The following is a 20,751-nucleotide window of genomic DNA, read 5'->3' on the forward strand; positions in this document are numbered from 1 at the left end:
ACTTTCCTATTTTCTCACACCTGACTTATAAATCGTCTGTAAAACAGGTATACAGTAAAATTTCCAGCCGGTTTCAGTTGATATAGATGATTTAGGTATGATTTAAGAATTCTAGAAGAAAAAATCGTAGAAAATAATTATTTTGAAATAGTAATGAGCGTCATTTCTGAGTGTCGCTCTTCAAAATGACAGTTTCATATTTTCTCACACCTGACTTATATATCGTGTGTTAAACAGGTATACAGTAAAATTTAGAGCCGGTTTTAGTTGATATAAATAATTATTTTGAAATAGTTGAAAGGCCATATTTAAAAATAGTATTTTATGAAATACCACTTTAGTACATGTATATAATTTTTTTCAGTTTTGAAACATAAAATTCACAAAATTCCCGATTTTCCCCCAAAATAAAAAAAAACTTAAGGGTCGGATGCAAAAATAGAGTAGGTCGGGTAGCAGGAAACAAGACTATTATTTCTTTTCTTTCTTTTTTTTTTTTTTTTTTTGGCCTTATAATTAGTACAGGCTCCTTTTCATGCAGCCATTTTTTTTTTACATAGAATTTATACAAATCTTACCACCTTCGTTATTATGTAGGTTATAAATTGGCCTGATGCTCAAACGCAAAACGTACTGTCTCGAGAGTTTCAACTTAATTCTGGCATACAAGGCATCATTGGCTGTCTTGATGGATCTCACATTCGCTTGAGTGCAGCACCTGTGGCGACAACGATTATTACAACCGGAAAAATTTTCCATCAATTCAATTACAGGTGATGCAATTATTACGATTTATCCATTTTTGTAAATGACAGAATTAAATTAAATTTTGGTATTATGGTAAGGAGAATATATTTTTCTCTTTCAAACGTTTTGCAAAGTACCCATTATTTTAACAGGTTGTTGCTGATAGTGACATGCTTATACGTGACGCATATACTGGATGGCCTGGGTGTACGCATGATGCCCGCGTACTCCGTAATTCGTCATTGTTTGATAAAGCTGAAAATGGACAGAGTGTGACTCAAGGGAAATTCATTGTTGGAGACAGCGCCTATCCTCTGAGAAACTGGCTGGTAACTCCCTTTCGAGACAATGGTCGGTTGAATGCTCAACAAAGGCGATTTAATAAAAGACTGTCTTCTGCAATACAGGTTGTTGAGCGTGTATTTGGGCATCTAAAAGGAAAGTTCCGTAGGTTGCGAGAATTACCAATTCGAAAGTTGGACCGAATAGTCAGGCTCATTATTTCAGGATGTATACTACATAATTTGTGCATTATACATCATGATGATGTTGAGGATTTCATTGAAAATGATCAGGATGGCCACCCAAATGCCTATCCAAATATCTATGCTAACAGAGGGGATGGAGTAGCACTTCGGCAGCAAATCATGAACACCATGCAGGCGTGAACTTTTTTCGTGTCCTAGACAGTGAATTTGTTTTCTTTATGGTGTGATAAACAATCAAACACTTTATGAAACATTATAACTTTTATATATGTATGTTCATGTACTCCTTGTAACATAACACATAATAATAATAAATAAAATTAATAATGATCAATAAGGAAATTGAAGTAATATTCACTTGTGCATGAAAAATCACATATCTGGTAAAAGGTCTGCCCTAGCTATTCGCAAACAACATAAAATAATAAAACTTCTTTAAAACAAAAAAAAACAAGAACAATTAGAACTTGACTTAAAAAATAAAAATAAATGTTAATCAACACATGGTATGCCTTCACTTTTTGTCCATTGATTTCTCCATAATATCTAACATCCGATCAATCCGTCTCATCTTATCGTCATGGTGGCGTTCAATTGACTGCATTAAATCTCTATTTTGTTCCTGTATATTTTCAATCAATTTTGTTGTTTCATTAATTTTCCGTTTCTTGGACTTAACCTTCACAGCTTTCTTGGAAGGAGATGATAGACTAGAAGTTGGCGTTTCTGAAGTTTGTGGTGGACTCCCATCAGGGGAAACAGCAAGTTTTGTTTTTCATCCAGTATCAAAAGAAACAGCAACTTTTGTCGAAGCTTTACTGCCATACACTTCACCGAATCTTTCAAAATATTTCCATGTTTGCAGACTATTGCCCGTTTTACTGTTCGCGTCATTCACTTCTTTGTATTTTTTTTCAAGGATTTCCATTTGTTAATAAGCTGCAATTTGGAAACAACAATTCCCTTTTTTTTCATTTCATTTGAGATATCTTGCCATAAACTGTCATGTGACTTTACGCCTAAAAATTTATCTTCCCTCTGAAGTCTAAGATCGATCAAGAGCCTTTCCTCACTCTCATTCCACAAATGCATCGTCTGTAATTAAATTAAGTTTTTCTAATAACAGAGAATTAAATTCTTCATACTTTACAATAATGTCATTAGATATTCTTATTTTTTTTTGTGTAGCAGAATCTGAATCTTCAATGACCGAATTTGTCCATAATGACGAAAAACATTTTGTACTTTCACACGTTGACATTAAAAGAAAATCTAAATTTTTATCTGGTAAAAACTTAGGCGAATGATTTTCTTGAAAGTTCCCATCTACGTGCGAATCTGAGCTGCTCGAGGAGGCTGTGTTTGAAGAGGATGAGGGTGTGTTGTCATGTGAACATTCTTTTTGGTTGTCGTCAGATGATGTCATTATTGCATCTTTAATGGCTTTTTTGGTTTCTGGGTCTAATATGAAAGTTAATAAAGTGAATAATTATTTTCTTAGATTGTAAATGACAGAAATTTATATATTAAATTGTATAATTCAATTGAAAACCTTGAAATAATTAGCCTGGTAAATTTAATAAAGGCATTTCTTCTTTATAAGAAATAAATGTATACTGTCAGCCGAAAACTAATCCAATATCTCACATCACTATGCAGAAGACATTTTACTTTCTAAAACTTGTGCATTTATTTATTCATTTTTATTAAAACTAAAAATTATCATTTAATATATATATATATTTTTTTGAAAATGGGCATGTTACTTCGTTAGATATTTGAATATTTACTTTCAGAACTTACCACCATTGGGGGAAGTGTAAATTTCTGCTATAGTTCTTTAGATACAAAAGCTGAAAAAACTGACCCATTCTCTTCTACCTGTATGGACACACTGTCAAAAATAACAACATCATCAGAATAAATATTTAATAAATAAGAACAACAAAACAAGAGAATTTCCGATCAATATTCATCTACACACCTTTTGTGATATAAGAACTAGTATAGGTCTCAGAACATAACATATTAACTTAGGGCCTATTTCATGTCAGACTGTAGCGGCTTTCAACACACTTTTTCTACTTTGAAATGTATGTTCGTGGACTCTTTCATATTGAAATATTTTAAAATACTAATAACATTTTTGCGACCGATTTTAATAATATTTTATGCTTTGCATCATTTTCATCTTTACACCTGTTTAATACTGTTGCCATCGCTATTTATTACCAAAATACAAATGAAATCGACAGAAAATGTAAATTTTAGAAAAGTCGCTTGTGTATCAACTTAGATTTATTATACTTGATGCATATTTGTTCATGTAACATGAAAATTCTTCAAATTATTGCATAAAATGAAAACCTACAGGTCTGCCGAATCCTCTTCTCCCGCCATCTTTCAGAGTTCTGACTCTACTAAGATCAGGGATATATATGGTTAACTTTACGGAGACTTATGATAAAATTTAACGTGGTATTCACAAACGTCTCCGTTAACTTTCACTTTACGGGTGCGGTAATAACGGGTCCGTAAAGACAAATTTTATGTATCTGCAACTCTCATTGGTCGAATAAATCGATTTGTTTTGTCACAGTGTTGTTTTTCTAAATATAATCTTAAAATGTATTATTGATAAGAAAATAAAAAAAACCAAAAGTTATTTGTTTATTAATTCCTCCTTTTGTACTATGACGTAAGTTGCCAAGCAACGTGCGTTGACGTCATTTTTTCCAAAATTTGACGTCTTTGGGGGTTAGATAGTAGAAAATGGAAAAAGAAAGAAAAAGAAAATCGAGGTTCTTGGACCGAGAGGTCGACGTGCTGATAAGCAAGGTTAATGAAAAATCGGATGTGCTGTTCTCAAGATTTAGTGACACGATTTCTAACAAGAAAAAGAAATTAGCTTGGACGGAGGTTCAAAACTCGGTCAACGCTTCATCACTTGTTCCAAGAACAGTGGACGAGATTAAGAAAAAATGGGTCGACGTGAAAAGAATAACAAAGAAACGTGCTGTAGAAGTCAGAAAGGTACGTTAATTTAAATGCATTACATTTAAATTTCAATATTCATTGCTGAGTTATACGCTAATTTTATGTTAAAACTGGGCTGTTCCGCCGAAACGGATTTGGTTGGCGTATCTGAACTTAAAAAATATTTTAGGAGATTTACATATTTGTTATTTACATTTAAATAAAAAGTTTCATCGATTTTGAACTTATATATTTTCACGTTACTATTGTTAAAGACTTTAAATTGTGTCTGATATTTAAATTGCCAAATCGGAAAAAATGGGCTATTGTTTTAAATTTCTGATATTATTAACTATGAAACGCAATTGATTTAAATTGTGTATTTTCAGGAAAGTTTTATATCTATATAACAAATGTGACAAAACAAGAAAGCGTCAAAAATCGGCCGCAACCTAATTCATTGTTTGATGTTTACGCAGTAAAACTAAAGTTATCCACAGATAAAGTTTTTTCTTTCAGAAAAACACAACATATATGTGGGTTTCCTTGCTCTATCTTGTAGAAAAAAGTATTAAAAAAAAAACAAACAAAAAAAAAAAAAAAAAAAGAAGAACAAAATACAAACTCCCTTTATATCCGCCACTATATTTCTACGCTTTCTGTAGCGGGAAAATTCTTGGCACATTGTAAAACACGCCTTATCCTCATCTGTTGGAAATCTGTCTTTTGATTAATGAACAATTTACCATATTTTCGAAAATTCTGCGTAGAAAATTTTATAATCACTATATATAAGTTATACATGTGCACAAGTCATAAATACGTACAAGTCCTGTTTAAATAGAGAAAGTATAATTGTTTAAATATAACGCGGTCTTTGCTTTCGACTATGCCTTTCGACATGTCAAAGTTTGTTAATCAGGATTGGATGAAATATTTACCCCATTGTTTAAAAAAATTCTAGTTCTTTGGTTATTGTGCGTTTGTGTTAAACATTTAGACACTCTTTTTAATATTTTATTATGTGAATAAATATTTTTGTGAATTTGGCGTGCCATAACTAAGGATCAATATTTCCTAGATGCAAATCTATTTAGAGGTCACAATTTATCATCGGATTTTGTTAGAATGCGTTTCAGCAATAACAGATAGCAGAAAAATAACCATATTGCTGATATAATACATTGATGTATTTATTTCCTTTAGCTTTTTGCCAGCAGCTATTTATTTTATGCGAATTCTTATACGGACATGTCCGTTTGACCTTTTTTCTGCGTTTCAATACTACTGAATTAGTCCATTTGTCTTCTATGCAAGGGGTGACACAATCATTTCGCGCCAAAATATCGCGTGTAAGTTTTTGCGCCCCTTTCCTGGACTATTCTTCATTTCATTTTATTTCATTTTATTCAGGTAAAAATATCACAGAATGTCATGATTAACAAATTAAAACATTAAAGACTAGCATACTACTAGAAAAAAGAAATACACACACATTATCTCAGCACTATGCTAATTAAGAAAGATCAATTTAACATATATATGCAATTATTAAATACATTGCATGACATACAGTTGATAAATATTACCTAAGGATAGCCCATAAAAGCCTTATTAAAAAGCTTATTTCCAATGGGGTCCTCAAATAACAGCCATGTTAGTAAACAAAAAATAACAAAATTACATAAACATTGGAATTTAGGCAGGTACTTTTATGAGTATAGCATAATGCTTTGAAAAATGACATGTTTACAGTAGCATGTTTTGTCTTGGTAGTTATCACAAAATGTTTATGATACTAAAATAATAAATAAACAATAAAATTAGACAAGCTTTTTATGTAGTAACACTAGTGTTTGTAGATAAATAAGATTTTACAGCTTTCTTAAAACTTTGTTTTGTTTTCACCTCTTTAATCTCCAAGGGCAATGTATTCCAATCTTTGATTGCATTATAGAAAAAACATGAAGACTCTTTCCCTTTTATCTTTGGTATAATAAAATTCTTATTTGTTGCACTTCTTGTGATATTATTATTTAAAACAAAATGTTCATGGAGGTAAGCTGGTGCATTACCATGATATATATTAAAAACATGATTTAATCTTAATTGTTTAGCCCTATCCTCCACTCTTAACATATTTAGAGAGTTTAAAATATTATTAGAAATACTCTCTCTAGGACCAAGGTTTAAAATGAACCGTACTACTTTGTTCTGGGTTACTTGTAATCTGTGTTTCAGTTGCTTGTTTATTCCACAATACCAAGAAGAACTGGCATAGTCAAAATAACATTGTATCAAGGCAGAACATAGGGTCTTTCTAGAATGTGTACTAAGACAGGATGCATTTCTATATAAAAACTTAAGTCTAGCATTAACTTTTTGTATGATACTTAAAACAATATTTTCACATGAAAGAAACTTGTCAATACAGATTCCTAAATATTTAACACTGTCAGAACCTTTAATAATATGACCATTACACACAATTTTAAAATCTGTAATACTTTTCAGCTTTCTTGGAGGACCAAATAAAATAGATTTGTCTTACCTAAATGGAGTGACAATCTATTGTCAACTAACCAAGAAGAACATTTGTCAAGAACAATGCCCAGTTTTTGAGCAATAATAACAGGATCTCTATGTGCATAAAAAATGGCACTGTCATCCGCATATAAAATTAATTTACAGTCATCATCAATACTGACAGTCAATTCGTTGACATATATTAAAAATAATAGAGGTCCTAAGATGCTGCCTTGAGGAACACCACAATTTACAGTATTAAAGTCTGAAGAAGTATTGTTGACATGAACTTGTTGTTGTCTACAAGACAGATAAGATTTGAACCACTCAGTGGATAAAACTCCTAAAACTTTTAACTTATCACATAAAATTGTATGATCAACAGTGTCAAAAGCTTTTTGCAAATCTAACATTACCATACCTGTAAAAAGCCCTTTTGATGTATTACTTTTAATAAAATCTAACATATGTATTAAACAAGTATCTGTTGAAAATTTGTTTCTAAAACCTGATTGATAAGAATACAACAAGTGATTATTGTTTCAAAAATCTAAAAGTTGAACATGGACACATTTTTCCAAAATCTTTGAAACTATACATACTGTAATATACTGACTGGCCTATAATTTCCCACTTCAAAGAATTTCCTTTTTTGAACAAAGGCTTAACTCTTGCCATTTTAAAATCATCTGGTACAATACCGGTGGTTATAGATTTGTTTACAATGGACATAATAGGTTCTTTAATATAAAAAGCACCATCTTTTAAAAACCTTGCTGGTATATTATCTAAACCAGTACTTTTATTTACATTCAAACTTTTTAGTTCTTTGTATATAAAATCTTCAGTCACAGGTTGAAGTACAAAAGTTTTGTTTTCTATGTTTTTATCTGCATAAAACTGTCTAAAAACCCTTGAGGTGACAGAAAACATATGTGAAGGATTAGGTAATTTACTTACAAGTTTTAATGCAATAGTTGTAAAAAAACAGTGAAATAATCTGCTAAAGTTTTCCCTTCATGTTGTACTATACCATCTATGTTTAAGACAATGTTTTCACTACTTTTTTGTTTATATTTGTATCCTATGTTCTTGAGTTGTTGCCACAATTTTTTAGGTTCTGACCTATTTTCTTCAATTTTGTCTTGAAAGTAAGAGGATCTAGCTTTCCTTACTTCTCTCTGCACTTGATTTCTCAATTTACAAAATATCTTATTGTCTTCATGACTTTTATGCTTTCTATATAAATACAAATGTTTATCTCTGTCTCTAATGAGGCCTAAAATATATGAAGTCATCCATGGCTCTGTTCTTTGCTTTACCCTTATTTCAACAATAGGAGCTAATGTATCTAAAATATTGGTAAATATCTGTTTAAAAATATTCTATTGAAAGGAAATGAAAACTTCATGTTCCTATTTGTCGGAATCAAGGTCGAACTTTGGAAAATAGTAAAAAAAACTGAAACGAACAAAAACCTCTTAAGAGGATGCACTGGCCAAATATACATATGATCATAACCCCCTCCCCCTACAGGGGGTTTCCTACTACAAAAACAGAGCATACAGACTTATGAAAGTGTCCTCTCACATTTTAGGATTTATTAGATGGTTTATTACTTTTTTGCTCGTACAAATATTTTTGATGTGGACCGACTTCTCATTCCTGGGAAAAACTTCATGAATCTGCGCCTGCTGTCGCCATTTATAAATCGCCGTTAAGGGACTCCGACCCTCAGCCAGGAAGGACAACTCTTTAATTTATAATTTAATTCAAAAAGTTTTTGAATGAAGCTTGAAAATTAAATCTTTTCATGCAACAATTTTCATTATATGCCTCTCAATGTGCTTCAAGGTTCTTTGAACTTCTCAGAAAGGTCTAATTAAAAGTAGAAATTTTTATCCCGAAAAGGCATTTTTAGATGCCAATGTTTATTAACATTATATGAAATTAGAAGTGATTTACAGAGCTTTGTAAAGAACCTCAAAGCACATTGAGAGGCATATAATGAAAATTGTTGCAAGAAAATATTTAATTTTCAAGCTTCATTTAAAAACTTTTTGAATTGTATTATAAATTAAAGAGTTGTCCTTCGTGGCTGAGGGTCGGAGTCCCCTAAGTTTGTTGGATCATAACCGTTACGATTCTTAATTTCTTGTAGGTATATCATATTTTCAGCTGTCTTCCTCAAAGCCTAGGCTGTATTCAGTTGAATCTAATCTATGTAACCTTTACATATAGCCATGCTTTCCAGCATTAATCAATTACATTAGTTCTTTTCCTTATTTACTTCATCCTCTAAACAATTTTTAGACTCGCGGAGTGAGGTGTTCATCTCTATGTCGCGGGTTCGAATCTACAGCTGGACGTGTACATGATTTCATTTTTTATTTGAGATACAAACAATATATATGGTTTATATAAAATTTGTTCTTTTTCCATTGCTCTGATGAGTATCATACAACTTAAAATGAATACATTATGTTTTGTGCAACATCTTCATAATTCATTCTAGTGAAACAATTTACTCCCCCCCCCCCTCCCCCAATTTAAACGTTTATAACTTATCATGCTTATGGGTTCTTTAAATATTGATGGCATTAGTCAGGCAAGCTATTTGAAAAGCTGTTACTTGTATATTGTTTTAACTCCGCAGAAACCCACGGTGACTTCTAACTTTCATATCAAATAACCCATCGCCTTCCGGTGGCCCTAAATAAAGGAAATTTTTTTGTCCCCCGCTTGAAAAGTGGGGGATATTAATTTGGGTTTGTCCGTCCGTCCGTCCGTCCGTCTGTCCGTCTGTCCGTCCGTCCGTCCGTCTTTCTGTCTGTCTGTAACGCTTTCGTTTCCACACGATATCTCGAGAACCCTTTGAGCTTTTGCAATGAAATTTAGCATAGCAACTCCCTATGGACTAAAGAAGACCCCTATTGATTTTGAGGTCAAAAGGTCAAAGGTCAAGGTCATAAATAAGCAAATTCTGTTGTTAAAACAGTTTCCACACGATATCTCGAGAACCATTTGAGCTATTGCAATGAAATTTTATATAACAACTCCCTGTGGCCTAATGAAGACCCCTATTGATTTTGAGGTCAAAAGGTCAAAGTTCAAGGTCGTAAATTCATACATTCTGTCTGTATGTAAAACTACCATTTCCGGGCGATATTTCAAGAAGATTTTGAGCTAATGCAATGTAATTTTATACCAAAACTCCTAGGACGTCTCTCGCCCCTCTCAAAGTGCCCCGCCCCGTTTGTTTTATTAGTATTATAGTATTACATGTCGCTATTTTTAGTGCAAGGGCATGAGGAGAGTTATTGCGTATAAAACAGGTTCTCGGCGGACATTATGTTCATATTACATCTATTAGAACTGTTTAATAAAGGCTAAATAAATCAAACACCATGGATTGTGTAAAATTTTGAGAATACCGAACATGAAAACATGAATATATACATGTATGTGACTTCAATTCTGCATATACTTCGCAGCGCGTAAAGCGATTCCGTGGTCTAGTGGTTATGTCTCTCGCTTCAAATGTGAGAGGACCCGGGATCGAATCTCGGTCGATCCTTTTTTTTTTTTTTTAAATACTTTTTTTTTTTTAATAAATGATAGTATTAAGCATGTGAAATGAAAAATTTATGCGGTTATAAAATCATCATTACAGTGTGATAAACATTCCATATAAAAAATCTTCTATACACATAATAAAGAATAAGCAATCAAATCTTTATATGCATATTGACATACATGTATTTTATTTGCTTCAGTATACATGTATACATTTAATAATTCTACAAATTCAGTCAGGGGGAGCCGACTTTTTCCCTAAGCGGGGGACACGAATTCTCTGAATTAGCTTGTTTTTTTTATATTAGTTCGAACTTACCAAAAACATACCTTATATTACGTTAAGCTATTTGTGTGAGCGTATTTAAAAGATGTCAGTTTGATAAGTGACCCTAACGTAACCACGAAATGATTAGGAATCCCAATAGTTTACTTTATAAAAATACTGCAACATGATCAAAAATGATGAAAATTGACTACTAGGTATATAACAAATAAACTGATGTTATATAACTGACATTTTACTTAAATGTTCCATATAGCTTCATTTAATGATAAAAACTTTTCCTGTGATAAAGGACCGCAGTGTTACTGGAGGGGGACAGAATGAGGCGGATCCTCTTACACCAATGGAGGAAATGGTGGTCTCACTTATTGGTGAAGAAAGAGTATACGGATTGGCGGATGGAGTGGATTGTTTTGAGCTTCAACAACTTCAAGAGGTTCGCCTTAATACGTATTAGTGTAACTTGAAGCTGAAGTAGATGACATGAATGTATTCTAAATAGTCCTTTTGTTTTTAGGATAACATTCTTTTTATTCTCACTGAAAAGGCATGGTGATAATTCTAATGATGCTGTAATCTTGATCCTTTAACATTCAAAATGATTTAAACATCACAAGATCGACTTAGAAGAATTACACGCTTAATGTGGACTTTCAGGAAGGCGTGGCATTCTCGACGTTACCTAATTAGCTTCTGAAATTTACACAGCTTCCCTTCACTGTTGAAATATACATATGATAGAAATGCGGCCGAATGTCAACTGGTGTAGTAAATAACCAATTAAAAGTTCTCTAACGGCACAGAGGTGGGGCATAAGTCGTCTGATCGTTATCAACAACAATTTTAAGTTCCTATCTTATTAATTTCGTAACCAATGAGAATCTACTAGTATTCTCCATTACGTAGCGCCGAGAAAGTCACGCCTACTGAAAGTCCAAAGATAGGGTAAAATACTCATACCTTCTCCATCGCTCCACGAAGCAATGACAAATGTTCGAGCTGAATTGATTTGTCTCTAGGATTGAAAATAATTAAAATTGTAAATCTTACATACACGTATAACCCCTGTATAAAATAACAGAAAGGGCTGCCCCCTCCTTTACTGTTGGTAAATGTTTATTGAAAGTCCGCTTGCCCCTTTTTGTGGTAGTATAATCAAACAAAGGAAATACAATTTAACTTCTTTTTCTCTGGCTGCCCTTCCTTTTTTGTTCAAAAAACAAAGCTACGTCCATGGATATTTGGATAAAAAACTTCTTTAGTTATAGTAGATATAGTTTTACAAATAATGATAGGGGTCAGAGGCTGGCGAGGTGAAGAAGGCATTGCAACAGGGAGAAATACGTGGTGAGGGTACATGTAGTAGCCCATTACCAGACACCGGTGAGCTGAGTAACGACACTAGAACAACACCAAACAGATGCAGTAATGTCAAAGATCGTGATCGACGCCGTGTTACAGCTGACAAAGGCGAGAAAGAGAGGTGAATTTTATAAATCAAATAAATATTTTCTTCAAGTAATTTTTTTTTTCATAATGTAACTTTCTCGGAAAATATTTTCGAAGACAACAAGGGGAGGGGGTGTATCTGAACCACTGCTAGAATGTTCAATCCCTTTCTCTTAATCAGTCCTCTGTTGTATTCAATTAAAGTATATCATTCATCATATCCATTAGAAAGCTTGCATTAATTTTTTCAGCACACATTCAGAACTTCTGAGTATTGAGAAAGAGCGATTAATGATAGAAAAGCAGAGACTGAAACTCGAGGAAGATAGGTATTTGCTAGAAAAAGAACGCTTGCAGGAACTGAGGAAGATATCCCACATCCTTCAAGACATGGCGAACAAGACTAGTAAAGGCAATTCTCAGACCCAGGAATACATGCCCCAAGATTACAGCTACCTGTATGCCTCATTAACCTAAATAAATGACTCAAATTGTTACAACAAAATTAATAACGTACATGCATTATTTTCATTTTTAGTTAGGTTGATACTTAGATGAAGTTAAATAAGAATTCTTGCAGCTGCATGTCAAATTTACATTTATTAAGTTTCATTTTCGAACGCAATGTACTGTTTTCAAAGTTTATACTTACAATGTATAGTATTAGTTTCTGATTAACTAAGAATCATAAAAATTAAATATGTCTGAGGATAATGTTAACTTCTGCATATACCTGTATATAAACCTCTAAAAACAATATTTGTATACGGAGGACTTTATTATGTATACTTCGGGAGATAGGGTGTAAAATACTAATACTTAGTATTCCACTTTGACAAGATCCATGTATAACATGTATAAGCACCAATTTTCATTTAGACTCACTTTATTATATTAATTAAGTAAAATGTTTGCAATTTAAGTGTTAAAGAAACCCAGAACACTTTATACAAAGTGTGCTCTGATGAGACTGGCTCTAACAGCTTCACCCTCCACCACGTCCTGTCCTCTGTCTGTAGGGGTGATGTCCTCACTGCCTTCGTCCTCAGCTCCCGCCTGATAAACCTCCGGTAAAGGTATACCTTTACTCTCGCAAATATTATGCAGGACACCAGTGCTTATAATTGCCTTTACAGCTGTTGTCAATTCAACTGTGATTGCACCACCTATGTTTTGAATATAATGATGAAAGTATACAACCGGAGGTAAAAAAAAACTCTTTCTGTGCATTATTTACTACAATGTTTATTTAATGTGTTGTTTGTCAATGAATTTCCTTTATGAAAAGGACAGTTTTTACAATGATTCTGTACGTGCTTATTGCAAACTTAATTAAAAATTGATAGAAAATCGTGTTTTAATTTATTTTTTTTTATACAAAATAAGCATATTTGAATTGGGATATATACTTATTTTTTTCACGCGAAAATTTCTTTAAAGAGACACCGTGACGCACAAAGGGGAAATTTGACAAAGTAATCGTAGAATTTTGGCATGACTCGAGTAAACTTTGTTCAATTTCTTAAAGTACCAGTACTAGTATAAGGTTTATTTCTATGGAGAAAAATAAAAGTAAAATAAATGTCAGTATGCCCCATAACGAAAATATTTCTTTACTTCTTCCTCCCTCTTGTACGCGTGCGTAGAAAAGTTTAATAAGTAACATAGATACCATTGTCTCAAGTACTCAGGAATGAATGTAGGCTAGGAATAGACCAAAACTTTTAATGCAATCTTTTTAAAAAGTTGTAAGAATATATTTCTTGCCTTTGCATGCTCCAGTTTATTGTTGTTTACAAGTATGAGCTAAAAATAAGTGTCGTGACCTTCACATACGCGAAAACAACGAAACGGTAGATACAACCTCTGTTTTTCCGGCACTTACATAGTGCGGTCTTTTCTTGCTTTACGGTGCAGTTTAATTGTTATATTTTTAACTATAAACTCGCAATATTGAGAAGTTTTTCTCTGTATGCTACATATATCATAAAGAAACACATGATTTTGACTCATTGTGTTACTTTAAGCGCCCTTAGAACGAGCTAAAAAATACGACAGACCGTTAGTGTAATTAGTGACTGATCAACCAGACAGCTTCTTCAAATTTCTGAAGGAAAAAATATATATATTTTAAGTAAAATGTAACCTACCAAATTTATGCAGCATAAGCCATCTGCATTTCCATCTGCCAAAAGTATCCTCAATCACCTTCCTTGTTTTTTGATGCTGCCGGTTATAAGCCTCCTCTGCCGGGTTGCGGGGATCTCGTAAAGGAGTAAGCAAATATGGTCTCAGAGGATAGGCCTGATCTCCAAGTAAAAATCCAACCTGCGTGTTTCGGGCAAGGAACGTTTGTACACCACACTGACTCCATATGAAGGCATCGTGCGCCGAGCCAGGGAATTTCACGAGCAAATTTGTAAATTTTTTCTGACTGTCGCAAATCCCTTGTACGTTTAGCGCATGAAAACCCTTGCGACATACATACACGTCCTCGCGTGATGATGGGGCCTTAATTGGAATGAATGACCCGTCCACACAACCGATTACATTTGGAAATCCAAATTTCTCCATAAAACCTTCTTTAACAGTTTGAAGTTTTCGGCAATCCGTCGGGAATTGAATAACTTGTCCCGCAAAACTAGCCAGTGCATTGGAAACATTCTTCACTGCTCTGGAAACGCTGGGTTGACTGAGTCCTAAAATGTCCCCAACCACTTGCTGGAAAGAACCAGTTGCATAATACCTCAAAGCAGCAAAAGTTTGTTCCTCAGGCGTAAGGGCATGAGATCTTTTTGTCTCATGTGACACATCCTTTCTTACAATGTCAATGACATCCATCAAACAATGTCTTGTCATTCGATAGCGGGAAAGAATTTCCGCGTCGTCATACGCATCCAATGGATTTAGCCTATCCCTAAAGATCCTGTTCTTTCGAATTTTATTTTCTTCTAAAATTGCTTGTAATAACGCCATAATAGAGAGAACAATATGACGCAGTTTGTACATGTTTAATGACGTCATAATAACCCTTTGAGGAACAATAGTTTTTGGCGCAACCGACTGATTATAATGAATCTTTGGTTATATCGAAGTATTTTCTATGTTCCACAGAGTTCGAGATAACGAAATTTGACTGTATTTTTATTCTGTTGCTTCACAATTGCTTAGCATTCAATTCTTATCAACCATTAAAATATATAATGAAAGGAATAGTCAATAGATTTATTTTCATCGTTGGACTCATGAATGTAATTGACTAGAGTTATTGTTCGAAGAAATTAAATGACATGTTGCTCACACAAATTGAGTGAATGGTATCATAATTAAACCGAAGAGAGCAATTCTTCAGAAAATATTAGATGCAATAAATTCATGTAACTGGTTGCTCTTTTACAATGTTCGGTGCATTGGTGCAATTTTTGATACATGTGCCATTTTTTCATTTGAATAAAGAAAGCAACATTTCCATTTTAAGCATGTCAATTCCAAAAATTCTTTTATTATTGAAATCAAGTTTTAAAATAAAGCGTGTCAACAAATAGAATGGAAGATATCATAATTTTTTTGAAAAGAGTAGATATCTTTAAACAGATTTTTTTTTTTTGATACATGGTATACTTCATTACACTGTCATGTATTTGAGTTTAAGGTCTTTTTGACCCTCCATACAACCCGCTCTAAACGGGATTGGTTGACGTTTAATCATTTTTATGTCGTCAATTTCCATTTGTATTCATAATGTATAGATATTATATACATGATGTAAAACTGAGTGTAGCTATCAGCAAGACAAAGGGAACATTCCCCAGCAAAACAGCACACTCTGATTCTGTCAGTTTCGTTTTTATCCCACGGAAAAAGTTAAAGTTTACATTTATTTAGACATTTCAACGTATTTCCGATACATACAAAAAACAATGAATGAAATACTTAGTCAAAACAACAAGTAAAGTGTAAGTTAAACCACTGTAAATGCCAGTCGCCAACAAGGTGCCCTTTTACCGGATACTCTAACGTATCCGTTAATTTTCTCCGGTAGCGGAAGACTCAAGGGGACGACCATTTGATTCTGAGGGGGGGGCCTGGCAAATTTTTTTGAGACGGATTATTTATTTTCATGCCTGTCAAGGACAGATTATTTATTTTCAAGATTATCGAGGACAGATTATTTATTTTCTTCTTTGTCTTAGGGTACCTTGAAAGATTGATTCTAAAAGACTTATCATTTATATACCATAGGCGGATTCAGGATGGGGGGTGTGTATAACTTCGTTCAAGCAAGAGGTCTGGGGCCGGGTTAAGGCCCCCGGTGGGTTCTGGGCGAAGCACTGGTGGAGGCCAAGGGAGGGAAATTCCCTAGAAGCTCTTGGGTTTTCAGGTATTTTAAGAGTAAAACCAGGACAATTATAGTGGTATTGGTTATTTTGTACCAAAGTATGACATTATTAATATTGGTCATGTCATACTTTGAATGAAGGGGGTCCAGGGGGTAAAGCCCCATAAAGCTCGTGTGTTTTTATGTATTTTAAGAGTAAAACTAGGCACAAATATGTAGGAATTGGTTAGTTATGTTTCAAAATATGACATAATTAATACTAGTCCTATCATACTTTGAATGAAGGGGTAAATATCCCTGAAGCCCCCTGAAGCTCTTGGGTTTTTGTGTATTTTAAGAGTAAAACTAGGCATAAAAATATTGGTATTGTACTTAAAGCATGGCAATATTAATATAATTCATATCATACTTTGAAATTTTAGGGGAGGGTCATACACATGTATGCCTTCCTTAAATCCGCCACTGTATACTTTGTATTAATTTATCGGGAAGTATAATTCTTTAAAAAGAAAATCTATCTTTTGTGGTGTTTAAGAATTGGCTTGTTTTTAAAGTGATTCATCACATCTACTGAGTGCTCATTGTCATGTTGATCAACTGACTAAAGTATCCAGTCTGGTAATCTGATTTTAAATATTATTTGGTTCTAAAATGGCGAGCGAAGCGAGCCCAAAAAAAATGCTGAATTGAAGATTCTGAGGTTAAATTACACGGAAATAAAAAGGTATTTTCACAATATTTAAATATCATAAGTCAAGGTCAGATTATTTATTTTCTTTGCAGAGGAGGACAGATTATTTATTTTCAACATTTTCAGGGACAGATTATTTATTTCCAAAATCTGCCAGCCCCCCCCCCCTCAGAATCAAATGGTCGTCCCCTAACGCAAACGTTAACGGATGCGTTAAATAACGGGTGTTTCGAGAATACCAAATAATTTTACGGAAACATTAGCGGTGACTTTAACGGACCCGTTATCTAACGGATGCTTTGTGAATAAGGTCCCAGGAGTCGGACTCGACGTGACTCGATACGAAACCCGGGTTCCAGAAGAAAACGCTCATTATGTGATTTGGTAAGTAAATATTAATTAAATTGTAGTATAACAATATGAGGAAGATGAATGTGGGTACACGTAAGATATGTTATAATATAACAGTTACAAACTGTAGAACACCGCCTTTGTCTTTTTACATTAAAAAGAAATCAGTAGTATAGCTCGAATTTCCTCTAATCACCAAATCTCACTTGTACATGTGGGTCTACAGCTGGCATCGGTATTAAAAATTATGATTTAATGTAAGTATAAGTATAGGCTAGGCTTCAATTAATTTGCTTTGAATGCATGGCTTTGGATTTTAGCATGGGACCCCCCCCCCATAAAAAGGGGAAAAGGGGTCTGCAACTGAAGTTCAAAAAATAACCCACCCCCAAGAGAATATGGACCCTTCCTCAAAAACACAGATCCATTTGTAATTGATATGAAAAGTCACTCGAGTCGAATGATGTTTTAAATGTCGACCACCAACATTTTAGGGGTCTTATTGACTTAGGTTTTCCAACATCAGCTAACTTTTTAGGTTTATTAAATAAAGAGTCCAGTTTTGTCTTTTTTTGTAACTCATTACGGCTAAGACTTGACATCTGCTTATGCGGTGAAGAAATCTATCATTGGAAAAAATATCTGATAGTGCACATGTAGCAAAGCTCGATCTGTAGTACGCAGATTTTTCTTTCGAAGCCCCGTCCCCTTCCCCACATGGAAAACCCTTGCTACAGGCCTCTATCATATGAAGTCTTTAACTTTCACTGTTCAAAAGTTATGACAAAAATTGACGTTTGCAGAAAAAAGCTCTTTTTAGCGAATAGGTCACAGTCAAAGAAACAAGATAAAAATTTAATAAACCTTGTTGTCATTTGAAAGAGCTTAATTAGTGGAATGTGCATACCAAACATTGAAGTCTCTATCTATCATAGTTCAAAAGTTATGGCAAAGGTTAAAGTTTGGCTAGTTTGCAGACAAATCAAAAAACATGCATGCAGACAGACTAGGACAAAAACAATATATGGATCGATCCGCTGCATAAAAAACTTTGAGTTTTACAACTCACTTTGACCTACTTTACAAGGAATACCCTGGACAATTTAATATTTATAAATAATGACTTTTGAATTTTGAGTGGCTGATGTTGATATTAATCAACATTTATACATGCATGTTTAATGGGCTCATAATACGTACTGTTCTTTGAAACTGTATGATATTCAGTAAACCACACAAACTCATATATATTTAAATATTATGAATACACATCGGAATCAGGATCCCACAACAGATCCTTTAAACAGTTTAAAGAGACAATTGGTGTAAAATAAATACTTTGAAACACATACGACTAAAGCATTCCAACTATTCGACTACCGGTAAGCTGTCTGAGTAAAATTGACATCTCTGTTATAGACCTATTGATCAGTGCAATATCAATTGATATTGATCATAGTTATTCAACTGCATCAACATTTTTTGTCCTTTTGTTTGATCTTGTTAGGGGTGTGCAATATTACCGGTATATCGGTATATTTATTCTCCACCACGATAATATATCGCGATATGAAAATCAGATACCGGTATTTCACGATATGTATAAACTGAAATAATACTTGTAACTACCTCAGGCTTTTTCAATCTCGTTAAAACAATACTTCGTCAGACCTTTTGATTCAAGAGAAAGAGAGAGAGAAAAGAGAGAGTTTAATTTACTGTTGCAATTTTAAATATCTTACTTTAAATATGCAATAAAATCAATTTGATATTGATCATAGTTCAAAATTCAACTGCATCAACATTTTTTGTCCTTTTGTTTGATCTTGACCTCAATTATTAGCTCATACCCCCCCCCCCCCCCAAAAAAAAAAAGAAATTATAATAATAATAAAAAGACAAAAGTTTACATATTCTGTATAAACTTTTTTTTTAATTTGAAAATTCTCCATGGGGGTTCATTTTGTAATTATTTTACCTGGTATTTGATTAAAAGTAAAGTGTTATAATATTATGTGTGCAATTAATGTATTATCCCTCCTCCCCCTTTAAAACTTAAAGATAAATTCAAATCTATAGTCTTTGAATTTGCATTTCAAACATTCTGCTCGAAATTATGATAATTTAAATCTACAATATATTGCAATATATTGCAATCTTATTCAAAGTAGTCTAGATCTTGACCTCAATTATTAGCTCACCCGAGTCATTGTAAACTTCTCGCATTTTCATCTAGACTTCTTCAGAACTATACTGTCAGTGTGCCAAATTTAACCAAACTTGGCACGGAGTATCCTTGAAGGGCCATGTCCTCATACATATAAATATGAATTTGTGAAAAATTAATGGCATCTTTTAAAAATCTTCTTCTCAAGATCGAATCACTTGGTCTGACAGGAAAGATGACACTCATGTTGAATCATCCTCTGGTAGTGAAGATTCAATTTTGTTTAAATCATGACCCCAGGGTATAGGAGTAGCCATGATAGGGGGTCAAATTTTAACATAGGAAAACATTAGGAAATTTCCGAAAATCTTAAAAGCAAAACCATGATTGTCGTAATAATATTTGTGAAAGCATTCTCAGGTGGCATACATTTTGGCTTACTGAGATAGAAAAATAGGGAGATTCAGACCTCAAAAGAGATAGCAGTGTGTTTTACACATGGATTTACAAAGATATAATAGTTTTTAATTCACGCTAGTCACCTCACCATTTCTATCCCATGTGATTTTTATGTGCCCGAATCAATAGATCTGAGACGTATATTGTTTTTGTCCTGTCTGTATGTTTGTTTGTTTGTCTGCAAACTTTAACCTTTGCCATAACTTTAGAAAGATAAAACTTAAGGTTGATACTTCATATTTGGTATGCATACTAATTAGGTTCAAATGACACCAACATTAATGACATTGTGACCTTGACTGTGACCTATATGCTAAAAATAGTTTTTACATCTGCAAACTTTAACCTTGGCCATAACTTTTGAACCATGAAAGATAGAGACTTCATATTTGGTATGTATACTCCACTGAAACGTTCTTTCAAATGACACCAAGTCAATGTCCTGGTGACCTTGACTGTGACCTGTATGCTAAAAATAGCTTTTTCATGTCTTTGTCATAACTATTGAACCATAAGAGATAGAGACTTCATATTTGGTGTGCATACCACTAATCAAATTCTTTCAAATGACACCAAGGTCAATGACCTTATGACCGTGACTGTTACCTGTATGCTAAAAATATTTTTTTTATTTTGCTGCCAGGCACAAGTACATATTGTCTCTCAAACACAACCTGATTTTTAGTCTGGCTCACC

The 20,751-nt window shown here is 33.4% G+C and overlaps 2 protein-coding genes and 1 pseudogene across 2 annotated transcripts; 2 read left to right on the forward strand and 1 right to left on the reverse strand.

Moving 5' to 3' along the window:
- Positions 1–560: 560 nt before the first annotated feature.
- LOC134264835 (uncharacterized) lies at positions 561–1,415 on the forward strand (annotated as a pseudogene).
- A 2,592-nt stretch (positions 1,416–4,007) lies between these two features.
- LOC134264836 (myb/SANT-like DNA-binding domain-containing protein 4) lies at positions 4,008–12,525 on the forward strand. Its single transcript, XM_062747106.1, has 4 exons — positions 4,008–4,268; positions 10,892–11,035; positions 11,895–12,082; positions 12,300–12,525. The coding sequence occupies exons 1-4, from the start codon at positions 4,008–4,010 to the stop codon at positions 12,523–12,525; spliced, it is 819 nt and encodes a 272-aa protein (XP_062603090.1).
- On the reverse strand, positions 12,304–15,024 carry LOC134264837 (putative nuclease HARBI1). The gene is made up of 2 exons (XM_062747107.1): positions 14,199–15,024; positions 12,304–13,214 (listed from the first exon to the last, which is right to left on the reverse strand). Exons 1-2 carry the CDS (start codon positions 15,022–15,024, stop codon positions 12,994–12,996), a joined length of 1,047 nt encoding a protein of 348 aa, XP_062603091.1. The 3' UTR covers positions 12,304–12,993.
- Positions 15,025–20,751: the final 5,727 nt, after the last annotated feature.

Source organism: Saccostrea cucullata, unplaced genomic scaffold, assembly GCF_032062105.1.
Source record: "Saccostrea cucullata isolate Sc308-1 unplaced genomic scaffold, CSIRO_AGI_Scuc_v1 ctg20098, whole genome shotgun sequence".
In the NCBI taxonomy this organism is placed as follows: domain Eukaryota; kingdom Metazoa; phylum Mollusca; class Bivalvia; order Ostreida; family Ostreidae; genus Saccostrea; species Saccostrea cuccullata.